This window comes from Strongylocentrotus purpuratus, unplaced genomic scaffold (assembly GCF_000002235.5).
Source record: "Strongylocentrotus purpuratus isolate Spur 01 unplaced genomic scaffold, Spur_5.0 spur5_scaffold_8, whole genome shotgun sequence".
NCBI classification, from domain to species: Eukaryota; Metazoa; Echinodermata; class Echinoidea; order Camarodonta; family Strongylocentrotidae; genus Strongylocentrotus; species Strongylocentrotus purpuratus.
This window is the reverse complement of record NW_022145614.1, coordinates 33,483,784-33,499,425: the sequence shown is the minus strand read 5'-3', so window position 1 is coordinate 33,499,425 and position 15,642 is coordinate 33,483,784. Positions and strand designations below refer to the sequence as shown.

Here is a 15,642-nt window from a genome sequence, read left to right as displayed (position 1 = left end):
GATTCCATTTTCTTAGTTGTTTGATACTGGGGTAGCGTTCCGTTACTGCTGCAGTTCTCACCTTGAAACATCCTGTACGAACACATAGATAAGGCATTTAGGCAAGGTGTTATACCAGAGCAACTTTCATTGACTTCTCATCGGCATTTAATACTATAGAACCTCTTATCCTACTACAGAAACTTCAACATCTACAAGCAAGACTTGCTCCATGAAAGTTAGACACAGAAGGTCCAGGTCAACAGTGTTCTCTACAACAAACTTATCACAACCATTAGTACCCCACAAGGGTGTGTCCTCTCTGCCACTCTATTTACCCTGTACACCAATGACTGTATGTCAAATACTCTATTTGTTCACATACCTAAATATGCAGATGATACAGGAATACTTATAGTAGGATTGATTGAAAATGAAAATGAATTTGATTACAGAGCTACCATTTCCATGTTCGAAAATTTGTTTAGGGAAAACCATTTACTGCTGAACTCAAAGTAAAACAACAGAAATTGCTTTGAACCCATCTTTAGACCTGTACATGATACCAATGAGAATATTGAAAGTTATAGATACAGGTCTAGGCACAGAAATCGATCATTAGCTGTCTTGGGAGGACAAGTCAAAGTACACCCTAACAAGATGCGACCAGCGTATGTATTTTCTTAGAAAGTTAAAGTACTTTCATGTGAACAATAGAATTCTGTTTCTCTTTTATCCGTCATTCATCCAGAGTACTATCACATTTGATTACATTATCTGGTTTAATAATGCAAAGCAAAGAGACAAACAAAACCTGAGAAGGGTTGTACAATTAACAAGCCAGCAAATAATGAACCATACCGTTGACCTAGATGAAGTCTGTAAGGAAAGAGTAGTTTCTACTAAAACCCTATCCATTATGTCTGATCTAACCCACCCCCTTAATGACCAGTACATAGTGTACACCTGAGAAGCGGACAAAGATTGAGATCTGTAAAAGCAAGAACTAGTCAATGCATTAATGCATTCATTCCACTTTCCATAAGATTTGTTAATGAAATCCAGCAGAGAGAAGAGTTCTAAACGAACACAAGAATGCATGGTAGAGAACGTGAAAACTATGCAAAATAGACATGTTACACAAAAGTGTAGTACAAGTACAGTGTATATTAGTGTTTACAGGTTCTTGAGACTAAATCAGAAACAAAGTTGAACAAAAATCAGACATACATGAAGTATGTGTTTATTGTGAGGAGAAAAAAAAAATTCACAATTATTTAATCAAGTAATCATGATTGTCAATTATATGTTGTACTTCTGAAATTACTGTAAAGCAAGATTGTGAATGTAAATAGGAACAATTATCCTCTATGGACATAATAAATAAATGAAATGAAATACATGCAGATCTATTTACCATTGAAAGGTTCAATCTGCGAAGGTATACTGCTCTGGAGACAGCATTATAAGATGGTGTTTCAATTGCACTATGAGTGCTTTTAGCAGACTGTGCTCTGTGTTGAGAATGATAAAGCTCTGCTGATTTTGCTCTCCTACTCTGTGGCATAGCAGGAAGTGAGTACCCTGCTCCTCTATCAGACATCCTGAAAGTCAGTCCTCACAAATCCTCTTTTATATTACACTGTTTGTACGATATTATTTTAATTTCCACTGTTCCATCGATGCTTGTTTATAATTTAGTTTACATTGCATTGGTGTTTCAGGTTATCAACAATGTTAATAAAGTTTCCAGCAAAGATAGAAAGTGCACATTAGACTTTGAGAGGTGAAGTAAATATATACAGCTGAAAGTTTAGTGGAGTTTAGACCTAGCTGCATCTGCTCTCCTTAGCAGAGTAGTCCATCGTGAAAAAAATTATTGTACATGAGCACTTGCATCCATATAATCCAATTGGCCTTCACTTCATTACTGAAGTACCCAACTATCCATCAATCAATACTAAACTGTAGTTATAATCCTTGTTCTTCAGCACCAGCATAAGGATTATAAAGGCCACTCTGGAAATGTTGATGAAATAATAATCCTATAAAAACAAGGTTTCTTTCACCCAAAGGATTATCCCGTCATGACAAGTCTATGAGCAGCTCATCTGCCTATATATCAAACACTATTGTGAGTCCTGTGCAGCCAGCCAAACAGTCAAAAGAAATGCGACACAAGCATAGACAGTAGACACAATAGACGGCTTAAGCCAAACCATAGTAACCATGTTTGAGTCCATTGAAAGCCCTGCACTTACACTATGCAAACAACTGATCCCTTTCTCTCTGCTACACTCTCCATCTTGAGATGTGAGGATTGCAGTCTCATCTTGTCAATAATGCATCAAATGGGCCCTTTTATCTGATGTACTCAAGACATAAATCTTTTATTCTTTTCTTGCACCCAATAATACAAATCTCTTGATATCACCACCACAGCCTTATAGTGTACCAATCAACAAGAAATATTTTGCTCTGTATGTTTAGGTTCCAGGTAGCTATATACTACAATCAAAGTATGAGCTTAAAACATTACTTCTTTTGAGAGATAACAAAAATTACACTCTTACTAGACACAAAAGCCAATAGTGAGTATACTAGTCGAAGAACTTGTACATGCTAATAGTAGAATGCTCTAAACCCATGTTAAGACAGGACATTGCTATATGATTGATGATTAATTTCTCATTCTATCAAGAGCATGCATTTAACAAGACTACAAAATTAAATTCCAAAACAATGATTCCAAGTGTTTGAAGCAAAGTGATAGATAAGACCTTTGACCATGATAGGATTCAACAGTACTCTGTAATGGAGCAATTTAAACTGTTTTATTTTCTATTCATTGCAATAGTCAATTATGTACATGTACTATCAATTACTATCAATTACATATATTATAAATGAACTAACTGATTTTTTTTTTAAATTAAAGACTTGTGCGATTATTTGTTTGCATAGCTTGTGTCATGAGAATGTTTGTAGTAACTGTAAAGTAACCTATCGATGAAAGGAAGAAGACAACAACTTTGGTATGAACATGAGATTCAATATTGTCTTAAATTGAGATAATCAAATCAAGAATAGTTTCCACAATGACTAGGCCTACAGCAGTGGGTAAGGAAAGATCAAGATGGCTCAATTATATCAAAATGGCTAAAGCGTTTGCAGGGCCCTCAGGGAGATCTGAACACTGATGGGATTACCCGCTGTAAACAAGACATACCGTAAATCGGCCGTGTATAAGGCACACTTTTTTGCGCTATGCCTGGCAATGTCTCCTAGCTCAGTAATCAGTGTGGTGACTCACCACTCGGAAACTACAACAACACTCAAATTTGTCTGTCATCTTGGTTTGAAAGTAATCTTTTTAATAGATCTCAATATGTAGTTTATAATAATAATTCCTCAATTTTTTTTTCTATAACAAATGGTGTACCACAAGGTTCTATCCTAGGTACTCCATTGTCAGAAATTTAGAGGATGCTATTCATATCATGCATGACTATTGATGTTTGGCATAGAACACAGTGCTTCTGCTAGGTGATGTGAGGAGGCTGGTGTGGGACACTTGGTATCATGAAGCCTTAGACTGTTGTTACTATTATTTTTGACAAGTTCACAACTTCAACTGCACCTCGATGTAAAATGAAGGTCCTTCCCCGCGTGTGTTTTCGGCAACAAAACAACAACAACAACAAAACAAAAAACGATTTTTTTTTTTTTTTTTTTTTTTTTTTTTTTTTTTTTTTTTTTTTTTTTTTTTTCCCCCCCCAAAAAAATAGGAGTGCGCCTTATACACATGTGCGCCTTTTACACGGAGATTTACGGTATTATTTTCTTCTAATTATTATCAATTTACCCAATGGATTATACAAGGAATACAGTAAATGATTTCAGGGTTAGACAAACAAAATCATGATTTTCAAACAATCCAAAAATTAAGATTTTGTCAATTATCTTCGGTTTTTTTTATCAGTACAATTATACAAAAATAGGCAGTAAATTTTGTTATAACATGTAAATGATTTTAGATTTAAAAAATGAAAAGAATTACAATTTTGTGATCTCAATGCACTTGAAAAAAAAACTTGAAAAAAAAACTAGAAATGTTCATACTTTGTCAATGGTTTGATAATTCTGAATGTTAGTATTTCTGAAAATGAAATAAGTTTAATAATTATTTTTAAAAATTATTATTTAAAAAAAAAAGAAAACCTGGAGACTTTTTACAAATTACGAGTCTTCAGAATTTATAACAAATGCATTTAAGTTTAACCTAATTTCATTTTCGGAAATAAGAAACTTCCACTAAATGAGCCCTATTCCACTTTCAGAATTACATACCTTAAAGATATTATGTTCCTTTTGCAGCCAACATCAAATTCTGTAGAACTTTGCAGGAATTATGAATAAACAGAATATGTCAATCATGTACAGTTGTATGTCCCATCTGTGAAATTTAAACATTAGCAGTGTCCTACATGTAGTATTCATATTATGCAAGGAAACCATTTAGACTTCACTGTCTGATATATTTTTTCTTTGGTAAAAACATACTGGTACATAAATAAGCTGTAACAGGTAAATGAGCATTTGTCTACATCAATAACCCACTACTTGTATATTGTAAGGGCCACAATTAAACTGATTGAATCTTTGTGCAGCACAAAACGTACAACCATAAGGTAAAAGGGTCTGAAACTCAGACTATTACTTTGTGATTGCAATCACTTTAAAGTCGGTTTGACAACTAATGGTAGTAATTTTCCCACTAAAAGCCATTTTCAAGCCCTTTCATTTAGAGGGAAGTTCTAAATTAACTAGTATTGTCTTTCAAATGCCATTGAAATTTAACCTTGTCAATTGCAACTTTATAAATTCATAGCTTTCTTAGTTTAAATCACCACTGCACTACTACTTGCGCCCCTCTATATATAGCAAACAATGCCTAAACGGCAACCATTGGTCCCCCATGGTCCCCTTTTTCTTATGTTAATTCAGAGCTGATTTGATAAGATAACTATCTGTCAGTGACCAGCAGGGAGGTCTAATGATCCTCCTGGCCAAACTAGTGCAGATGGGCTTTAATGGTATCATAACCACTCGTAAGTCAGCAGCATGGAGAGCGTGTAGCAAGCTTGGAAGAATCTGGAAATCTTCTCTTCCTAGGCAGTTCAAACAACGTTTGTTTGTTGCTACAGTTGAATCTGTGCTTCTATACGGCTGCGAAGCATGGGCAGTTACAACAAAGCTGGCAAAAGAATTAGATGGTTGCTACACCAGACTTCTTAGGACAGCATTCAACGTGCACTGGAACCAGCATATGACCAATAAAGAGCTGTACGGGAAGGATCTACCAAAAGTATCAGAAAAGATCAAAAAAAGAAGACTACGTTTTGCAGGACACAGCTGTAGGAACATCAAAGAACCAATATCTCAGCTTATACTCTGGAAGCCTAAACACGGGAAGAGGAAACCTGGAAGACCTCATCTTACTTATACAGACCTACTCAAGAAGGATACGGGACTTGAACTGTCAGAGATAAAAGCAGCCATGCTGGACAGGAATGTGTGGATGGCCATCACAGCTCGGGCAGTTGACCCGACTTAAGCAAGTAAGCATAACCACTCTCATGTGGGATACTTACTTTCTTAAAATGTGATTACATTACTTGTTCTGCTTGTAACACACTTCATATTAGGATAATCATGTATGTGCATGATCACCATTAGGCCTAAAATAAAAAAACTTGTTGCATTGCCCTTTAGGTGCCAAAACATGGGTCGGTGGGTCGGAAAAGATTTTTTTTTTTTTAAACTTTTTTTTTTATGTCGCCCTCTTTTGGCCGATATTTTTCAGTTTTAAATGTTTTTTGTTTTTTTCCCGCCCTCTTTTGGCTGATATTTCTCAGTTTGTATTGCTTTAATACATGTGTTTTGAGTCACCATTTCATTCATATCTTTTTCACCTCATAATAATCCATGGTTTGCAATGTTGTGTTGAGACAACACTCTGTGCTTTCCTGCTGACGAAGTTGGTTTTTATTTACCTGTAAAACCTGCCAGCAATGTGAAGATTGTTTGGAATAATTTGATTTTATGCATTTATATCAAAGTCAAACAAAATACATATTTTTGTATTCATTAATACAATAAATTCTAAAAAACGGTTGAAAAAAAAAACTTTTTTAAAATGCCGACCGTAGATTTTCAGATTTTTGGGTCGGTCGCAAAGGGCAATGCAACAAGTTTTTATTTTAGGCCTTATTGAAAACTGTCCATTTTTCTGATGCTATGGGGTAGGACGTTTCATTTCCCTTATGGCCCTTGTCCAAGCCTGTTGATCTTCGGCATCAGCCTGGTTGAGGTCAGATGTTTTCATATCTTCTTCTTGTGTCTCCTTCCATGTTTTACAATGTCTACCATGGGGTTTTGAGCCTGCAACCTGGAAGTTCATTGCTGCCTCTCTGAAGCCAATGCCTTTTTTTTCCTGACCACATACCCATACAATCTCAGTCAACCCATCTTATTTAAGTCAGCTGTAAGGCTTTGAGGAGTCTATTTTGTAGAGTCAAAATCATCTTAGCCCTTTCAACATCTTGTACACTTGATGGCTTCATGCGAATCTGTGTTGTATACCATGCACTCCCTTACACAGGCATCATACAGTTTCCCTTTCACTTTTAGGGGAGCTACTCTTGAGGTGAGAGAGGGTGATAGTGCATATCAAATCCATGATGTAACTGCTGCTGTTTACCCTCCCCTGGCACTTGTTGCTAAGGGTAGCATGTTGCTGAGGTAACACAACCTCTTCACATTTTCACATTGCTTTCCATGGAGCTCCAGCCAACGATAATTTCAATAACAAAACTCCATTTTATATATTCTACAAATCGCATTAAAAAATAAGGTATTATGTGAGCGAGTATCCTATAGGCTGAACAATTTGTTATACATGCAAACTTGCACGAGTGTGCAATATAACAACTTTTTTGCAAGGTATAAATGTGTACAAAAGTGATAAGACTTGCACACCTCTCTTACCTGCGTGTATTAATTGTTTGTATTTTCATAGCTGCGTGCACCTGATATGAAACCTGAATGTAATTGGAAAAACCCTACTCCAAAGGAAAGAGATGGCAAATACTTTAAATTACATACCAGTATAAATTTATATTACATAGGCCTTCATTTCGTTCTTCTATGACATACATTCATCTCTTAATTCAGAATTGTCCATGTGTCATTATATTTCAACCTCAGCCCACTACACAGCCTCTGTGAAAGATAACATCACTCAGGAAGTTCTGAATTTGTTGGTTCGTACATTTTGTTAAATTGAATGCTGGAGCTTGATATGATATATATTGGCGCTTGTTCAGAAGCCTATCCAATTTGACCCGTAACTCCGGCCTGGAGATACCCCACTAAAACATACCCAAAATTAAGTAAATAGTCATCAAATGTTTAAATAAAGAGCATGAGTTAAAAGTTATTACTTTTATTACCTGTTTTGTGTCAATTTTCTTCTTATCTTTGGAGTATTTTTCGGAAAAAAGTTGATGTTAGAATACAATTTTTCACAGGTTTCAAGGCAAACCGCTGCATAATATGAGTGCATACCGATGGTGGGTTGCGGTCCTCATGACGGTAGATAACTTCACACAGGCGCGCATCCGCCCGCAACCCACCATCGGTATGGACTTGTATTGTGCAGCGGTTTGCCATGAAACCTGTGAAAAGTGTATACTACCGGTAATATCAACGTTTTTCTGAAAAATGCTCCAAAGATAACAAGAAAATTGACACGAAACATAAAATAAAAGTACCTAACAACTTTTATCTCATGATCTTTATTCAAACATATGATGAATATTTACTTCATTTCGGGTATGTTTTAGTATCTCCACGCCGGAGTTACAGGTCAAATTTTGGATAGGTTTCTGAACAAGCGCCGATATATTTGTATAGTAATTTAACATCCCTTCTGATATACACTGTACATGTATGCTATGCACTTTCATTGCTATGAAACAAGTAATGATCTCACCATTGGTCTAGGTTCCACAGCACTGCGAGTCATCCTACTAGCGAGTTGAATCTTAGGGAGTGTTGTCTCTGGTAGAGTAGCTGCATACATACTGTTGAGTGAAGGTGCCTTGGGCCTCTCTGTAGGTAGGGGTACATAATCAATTACTAATACTTTTATTAGTGTAAAATGGTGCACACAAAGAGTATCACTAAATGCAGCAAACTCCATCGCACGCTGAAGTATACTAAGCTAAGACTTTTACTTCATGATAATACTTTGTGTAAACGTATTATCATAAATCAACTTCAAGTTGGCAATACGAAATCAGGCATTTTCACGCTTAAGTCTAGATCTAGGTCTATTACTGGCATGTACAGGTAACTGCGCATGAGCCTCCCTAAATCTCAAAGTAGATATTCATTGATTTTAAAAACTAACTTTATTTTCATTATCGCAAAGTTGAAACTTTAATTCGACAAGGTTATCAAAATTGAATGCTTGGAAACATTCGAAGTAGTGATTATTATAAATTACAAAACGCTTAAATACAGCCCCGGCATAGCACCTGAAGAGCTCTCCGAACGCTGCTAAGATGTGTGAGATCACAGTATGGACATGACTTGCACAAGCAGACGATGTCCCATGACATCTCGCACATTTCCAGTGCCTGTGTTTTCATCTTCTCTTGAGTTCTTTCTCTTACTTCACTACCGTCAGGCTAAATGTATAATCTATTGCCTCACTCTAAACCCCGGGCATGATTTTATTTTGATGACAAATGCAGCGATACAAAAATAAAGGAATCTGTCGCTTGTAAACAAAATAAGACGCCATTGTATATTCAGCTGCACACACCGGGGTATGTTCGGCGTTTCAAGAGGGAACAAATGCCGTCCTTAATATCATTCCGGGGGGTTTTCAATTTGAAAGCCTGGTTTCTTTGATTGTTAATTGACCCCTATCCTGTGTATTAACTATTTACAAGCAAAAGGTTTTAGTTATCAGAATCGGGTCATATCCCCTTTTGAATGGTTTGACATGCCATTACATTTATTTACACTAAACTCATTATAATTTGAGAAATAATAGCTTTGCAATTATGTTCATTCTCTATGGGATGTCGTCTGCTTGGGCAGTGTTGGTCCATATAGTGACGTCATTAAAATATTGTTATTTTTCCGGCGAATCTCTCGTATATCCCAGCTGCTATGGAGGTGGTTGTATTTGTACGTTTATAAATCACCCAATATGTAGTTGATCTAAAACTTGTCCGATGGCCATCTGTAAGCTTACCAGTTTCTAGTGATACATTAGTTGACATATTTGTGATCTTCTTTGAATTTCACCTTTAAGTGAAAAAATCATAACAAAATAGATCTAGTCTAGATCTAGATGATAGATCTACTGAATTAGTAGATCTAGTCTAGACTCTAGTCTCTAGAGACAGTCTAGACTAGGTGACGTCTAGAGACTAGAAAGCGTCTGACTGAAATATCATGATTTTGGTATGGGAAAAACGGAAAATCAAAAGCTTCCTCCTCGCACCAATATCTCAGTAATCTGAGATGTTCGTTCATTTTTCTATTTTATGTGTGTGACATGACGCTGCGCCGATGCTACATGTAGATTAACTCCGGGAAGCTCCAACACTCGAACAAACAAAGCCCTTCTCAACCTCGTGCATATTCAGCGATTTCGAGCGATCGGCGCTCGATAGCATGAATATTCATATTTTCTTCACCACTGCCGCGCATGCGTACCTTCTCATCGCTATTTTGAATCAACGCTGCGACATGGAAGAATCGTTGGTGTAGTACTAGGGAGGTCAATGCCCGGGCGTATAAGGCTTCTACACCTACGATTTGTGCGCTCGTCGCCCACTTCAAAAAATTAGCAGAGGGAAAAAAATTATGTAAAAATAAAAATTGATGAAAATAAGAAAAGAAAATACAATTATACATTTCACAACATACCTATAATCACGGATCTGTAACAGTCTTTCACCATTTGTTGACGATCTTGCAGATTTTGATGTATTTGAATTAGTGCTGTAGTCAAACGTTTAACCGTCCGGTATCCGACCGCATATGGCGGATTCCGTTTTCAATTGGACGGTTTCGTTTTCCATTTTTTTTTTTTTTTTTATAAATTTTTATTTAAAAATATTTTTTTGTTTTTTTTGTTTACGTTTCGATTTATGCCCCTCCACCTGGCACTATGCCTGGCAATGTCTCCCAGCTCAGTAATCTGTGTGTTGACTCACCACTCCGAAACTAGAACAACACTCCAATTTGTCTTTCATCTTGGTTTGAAAGTAATCTTTGTAACAGATCTCAATACCGTATGTAGTTTATAATAATAATTCATCCAACTTTTACACACGGCATACCACAAGGTTCTATCCTAGGTCCTCTACTGTTTTTAATTTACATTAATGATCTTACACATTCTTCTAAAAATGACATTGTTACTATTATTTGATGACAAGTTCATAAGCACAAATCGGCGCCTTCAAATGCACCTCACAGTTAAATGAAAGTCCTTCCCGCTTTTTCACATGGACCTGGCTTGCTGCTGATCGTCGGTCAACAACAACAAAAAAACAATTTTTTTTAAATTTTTTTTTTTAAATCGTTTAACCGAAAACCGTCCGGTTTTGACTGGCGGTTAAACGGAATTGGAGATATCCGTGATGTTACAGCACTAATTTGAATACAATAATTGGGCTAGCAGAAGACATTGACGGGCGTGCACAACCGACTAAGAAAATCCTAGAGGGCGTAGAGGTTTGCTCACTAAAAACCTTCTCATTGGCAGAAGGTAGACCCTAAAAATATGGGATCCGTTTTGAGTAAAGAACTTTTGATCTAGATCAACATTTCAGATGTTCACAATTGTTACTTCTAACGACTAGAAAATATAAAGAAAAAAGATTATATCTTTTTAAATACAGATTTTTACAAACTGAACATTCGAAGGTAGATAGAGTATGATGTTTATGTTAATCTTGCGTTGGTTTGAGCCCCATAGCTACAGCCATCTCAAAATGAGAAGAAAAACTGTAAACAGTGCTGTCATTGTTCTAGCCAAATATGGAAGTCTTGCGACATCATAGTATGAATATGTATGACCTCCGGTCATATCGCGCGCCAGACAAATCTTTCGTAGTCTCACACACAGTACCTTATTCTCACAGCACTATAGACTCAAGTGTCGAGCTCGTGCAGTAAATCATGCATGAGAAATGTTAAAAAAAGATATTTCAGTAAAAAATGTTTACGTGAGCAGTCTATACTCCAATTGAGAAGTTCGGTTGAAAAGACATGATTGGATGATATGTTGTCACGTATAGCCGAAGAAGAAGAAGGAGAGAGAGAGAGAGAGAGATATCCAGGTAGCTAGCTAACTAGGTACGTACATGCGAGGTGCATGCATAGTATCATTCCGGGGATTAAATAATGTGTTGTGCTGATTTTGGAGGTCGTTCTTGTTGATTGTACAGTAGATCTCCGACTGAAATCATAAGGAATACTCATGAGGAAATCAAGTTATTGGAATACACATCTAAGGTAAATATCAATGAATTATATCTATTTCTTTCCTGCCAATTTTGATATCTCTTCTTCATTTTTCAACCATCGCCTTCGGCTCGTAGTAGTCGAAGATGTAATCGTTCGCACATTGATGGCTGGATTTCAGCCTGGATCGGGCTTGCCTGTGTCGGTGTGTATTGGATCGGGGCTTGCCTGTGTCGGTGTGTACGTGTGCGACCGATTCAAGGCTAGCCGCTGTTGAGTGATTGTACTTTCGCGCGAAGTTTTAAACTTCATCATGAACTTTGTCCGGACAATGACACGCCCATTCCCTCGGGCCTGTCTAATTATGAACGTAATTTTGCGACATGAGATATAATTGTTTCAAGGCTCTTACGTACGGATAGGCGTAGAAGGAAATGGCTACAAAAGAGCTGGATATCTCCTATTTTATGGAACTTATGGAGTCGGCAGATGGGTGAGTTGTCTTAGTGAAAGAAAATGCTTTCTTTTAATCTTTGTTTTATTATAAACAAATTAGTAATTAAAAAGTTAGATTTGGGCATTGGCCTACCTAGTACTAGATCTAGTAGTACCTCGAATTAACCTTTTTTTTCCCATCGAAGACTTCTTCAAATTATACATTCAAATGATTGGAGTTGAGCCCTGAGGTTTGCCCCCTGAGGAGTCGTGCACCCTATGATGTAAAAATTGTAAGTACTCCCTTTGCAGATTTAACGATAATAATTAATATCACCCAATCGGCCGTTTTACTAGCCCCCACGAGAAACCAACGAAACCACCCGAAGCTCCGACGCCTGCGGCGCCGGTGTTGGAGCTTCCCGGAGTTACATGTAGATCTAAGGCGCGGCGTCGCGTCGGAGCTCCCTGGAGTTAGATATATCCACGCCGGAGTTACGGGTCAAAGTCTGTATATAATTCTGAGCTAGCTAGCCCACAATAATCGGGCGCACTGCAGTGTCTCCAAAATGTCATGGCTTCGTGCCTACTATTACTTACCTCTTTTATGAAGCATGATGTTTCAGAACTCAGGGGTAGATATATCGCTCTTTTCTTGATTTATTAACTTCTTCTTCTTCTTTCGATATAATTTTACAATTTTTGGCAATCAATTTTGTTAATGTTGCCAATGATGACTTATGTTGTTGTTCGTTTGGTATTATAATGGCTATTAGTCAAATTTGACTATTGTTGCCAATTTCATCGCTAAGCGACGCGACGGTGTCTCCAAAACTTGGAATCGAAAAGAAAAAAGAAACTTTTACGAATCTTACTGTCTAAATTGGCACTTGACAGCTAGACAAAAAAAAAATTGAACAGCAATACATTGCTTTATCCGAAACAAAATGGGATGTACATACCACAAAATAATCTGTCTAAGGTTACCAACAACATATCAGTGGCGGATCCAGGTGGGGGCCGAATTGGCAACGCCGCCCCCCCCCCCCCCCCTTGGCGGCCAAAATTTAAATTAGATGTATTAATAGGTGTACTTACACTGAATATTTATATATATATATATATATATATATATATATATATATATATATATATATAATTATATATATATATATATCATATTTATTACAAAATATGTTTAAAGACAGAGAGAAAGAGAGAGAGAGAGAGAGAGAGAGAGAGAGGAATATATATATATATATATATATATATACCCCTATACATTAGAATAAATTATTATCAGGAATATTTTTCAACATTTTCCTTTACGTGCCCCAAAATACTTTAGCACCATATTTTGAAATTGTGTGGACATTTATTTGCAAGCTAGCGAGCAAATTTTTAAAGATTTCTGATGTCGCATTGCGCCCGATTAGATTTTGTTATATTTAGGTGAAATCATCAATCGTAATTGGGTTTTAAGCACATGCAGCCTCCTAATCAAAGTGTATAAGACCTTTAACGATAATATGTCCCTTTTGCAGCCAACCTCAAATTCTGCAGAACTTTGCAGGAATTATGAATATGTCATGTATGTCCTATCTGTGAAATTTAAACGTTAGCAGTGTCCTAATATTCAAATTATGTAAGGAAACCCGTTTACTTGCTAGACTTCACTGTGGCAGCACTATATTGTCAGTATTGAGTGACTGGCTTTTTCTTCTTCTCTGGTAACAACATACATAAAATGAGCTGTAAAGGATTTGTCTACATCAATAACCCACTTCTTGTAATAGCCAAAATTAAACTGATTAAATCTTTGTGCAGTATAAAACGTACAACCATGAGGTACAATAGTCTGAAAATCAAGACTATTACTTATTGGTTCTGTAGCTCCTAAGTCGATTTGACAACTAATAGTCATTATTGTCCCACTTAAAGACATTTTGAAGCCCCATTATTCTAAGGGCAGTTCTAAATTAGTATCATCTATCTTTCAAATGCCATTTTTTTGGCCTGCAAAAGGGATAAAATGAGTTGGGTGACGAGTGGGTTTGGGGGAAATTCAACAAATACTTATTTGATTGATTTATTTATTCGTCCAAAATGTGGAAATAATTATGCTTCCCACCAGCATTACAATAATACAAGAAACAAAGTACAATAATATGGAACATACAAAACAACTAAGCAAACAATTCAGAACAGAAAAGATCTCGTCATTTCACATAAATAATTTTTACACCATCCAAAATTGTTAAACTTGATTAATGATTAGAAACATCTCTCCACTGCTTTTAATGGGCTATTCAATATAATCATCATTGGTTCATGAGCTTTAGGAGAACAATTTATAAATTCAAATAATTATGATCATTATTGCTATTGTTGTTATTAATATTATTATTATTATTATTATCTCTTAACGAATTGCGCTTTTGATAAGGGCACATAATGTTTATGAGGCTATGAGAAATCGTATGGAAGGAGACAAAGGTGATTAAAATATGTTGTCATAGCAAGTATTTTAATCAATCAATGCCTCTATTTAACAGGAATGTTTTTGGTATTGCATATTATGCAGTTGCCTTGAGTATGAAAACTATTCATGAAGTTTACAAGGCACGTGATTGAAAATCATGATGAGAGGCTGGACGAATGCGGGTACGAACGCCTCTATATATATTTACTTTTTATTTATGAGTAGAATTTAAGGGGGCAAATGTTCAGTCTTATAGGCTGGGGCAATTTTTAAATATAAAAACGACTTATCTAGATAAAAGGCATTATTTTGAAAGCGTTTAGTACGAGCAGGACTATATTTTACAAACGGGGCACGTACAGTTCGTTCTTATAAACTTTGGGGCGTTCTGCCCCCCCCCCCCCCATCTCCCGTGGCTACAAGATTGCATCCTCAATGGTAGAAATTGGGACCGGACGCTCTTCATTTAAATAAAGAAAGAAGTCCGTCCGGCCGTTAAGAGCGATAGAAATTGTAATTCGTTCTTGAAATTCACACCCGTCTCTCGGTCTTATAGCTCCTCTCTCCTTAATATATTCTATCCTCTTTTCTCTTCTTTTCTCCTTTCCCTCGTCGCCTTGCCCCAAAGGACATCAAAGGGGGAGCTAGGGGCCGATTCACCCCCTGGATCCGCCATTGAAACTGTCTATACCCGGGCAGGTTCGATTTAAATCGGTTATTTGACAAAATTAAATGGAATTTTTTTATCAATCTATATGTTAGACGATAAAAGAAAAATACTAATGATGGCACAATTTGATGAATAATTTTCTTTGAAAACTAAGGCAATGACAATATGAGCGCTAAATACTTCCGGAACCCCCCGCCCCCGCCCCGCCCCCCTTATTAATACTGTTGGGTCACAAACCAGCTTCCAAAGCAGTCAATTTTTATTTTGTTAATTCATCTTTTTATACAATTATTTCATGTTAAAATTAGATCTCTAAATGTACATGTAATTCCCTATGCCAAAGTTTGGGCGACATAATTACACATGGTATGAAATGATTAGTGGTCATCAGGCGCGTACGCAGGAGGAGGGGGTACCCCCCCCCCCCCTTAGGTATTTTTTTAATGTATGTATTTTGAAGGAAAACCCCCCCCCCCCCTCTTTGGTAATTTGTTTTAATAAAAAAAAAAAAAAAAAAAAA

General features: G+C 36.6%; 1 protein-coding gene across 7 annotated transcripts in view; it reads right to left on the bottom strand.

The window, feature by feature from the left end:
• LOC100889312 overlaps window positions 1-12,719 on the bottom strand; it is a 30,323-nt gene extending 17,604 nt beyond the window's left edge. For 2 of the 7 annotated variants that reach the window (XM_030975197.1, XM_030975198.1), the window contains exons 1-2: window positions 12,571-12,719; window positions 8,036-8,154 (exon numbers count right to left, since the gene is read on the bottom strand). In XM_030975197.1, coding sequence (XP_030831057.1) covers window positions 8,036-8,154; window positions 12,571-12,586 — 135 coding nt within the window. In that variant the 5' untranslated portion in view covers window positions 12,587-12,719. Of the gene's footprint in view, window positions 1-1,396; window positions 3,277-4,329; window positions 4,461-8,035; window positions 8,155-12,570 lie in introns of those variants that run through there. The other 5 variants (XM_030975199.1, XM_030975201.1, XM_030975200.1 and 2 more) reach the window with 5 other exon arrangements.
• Between the last annotated feature and the right edge of the window lie 2,923 nt (window positions 12,720-15,642).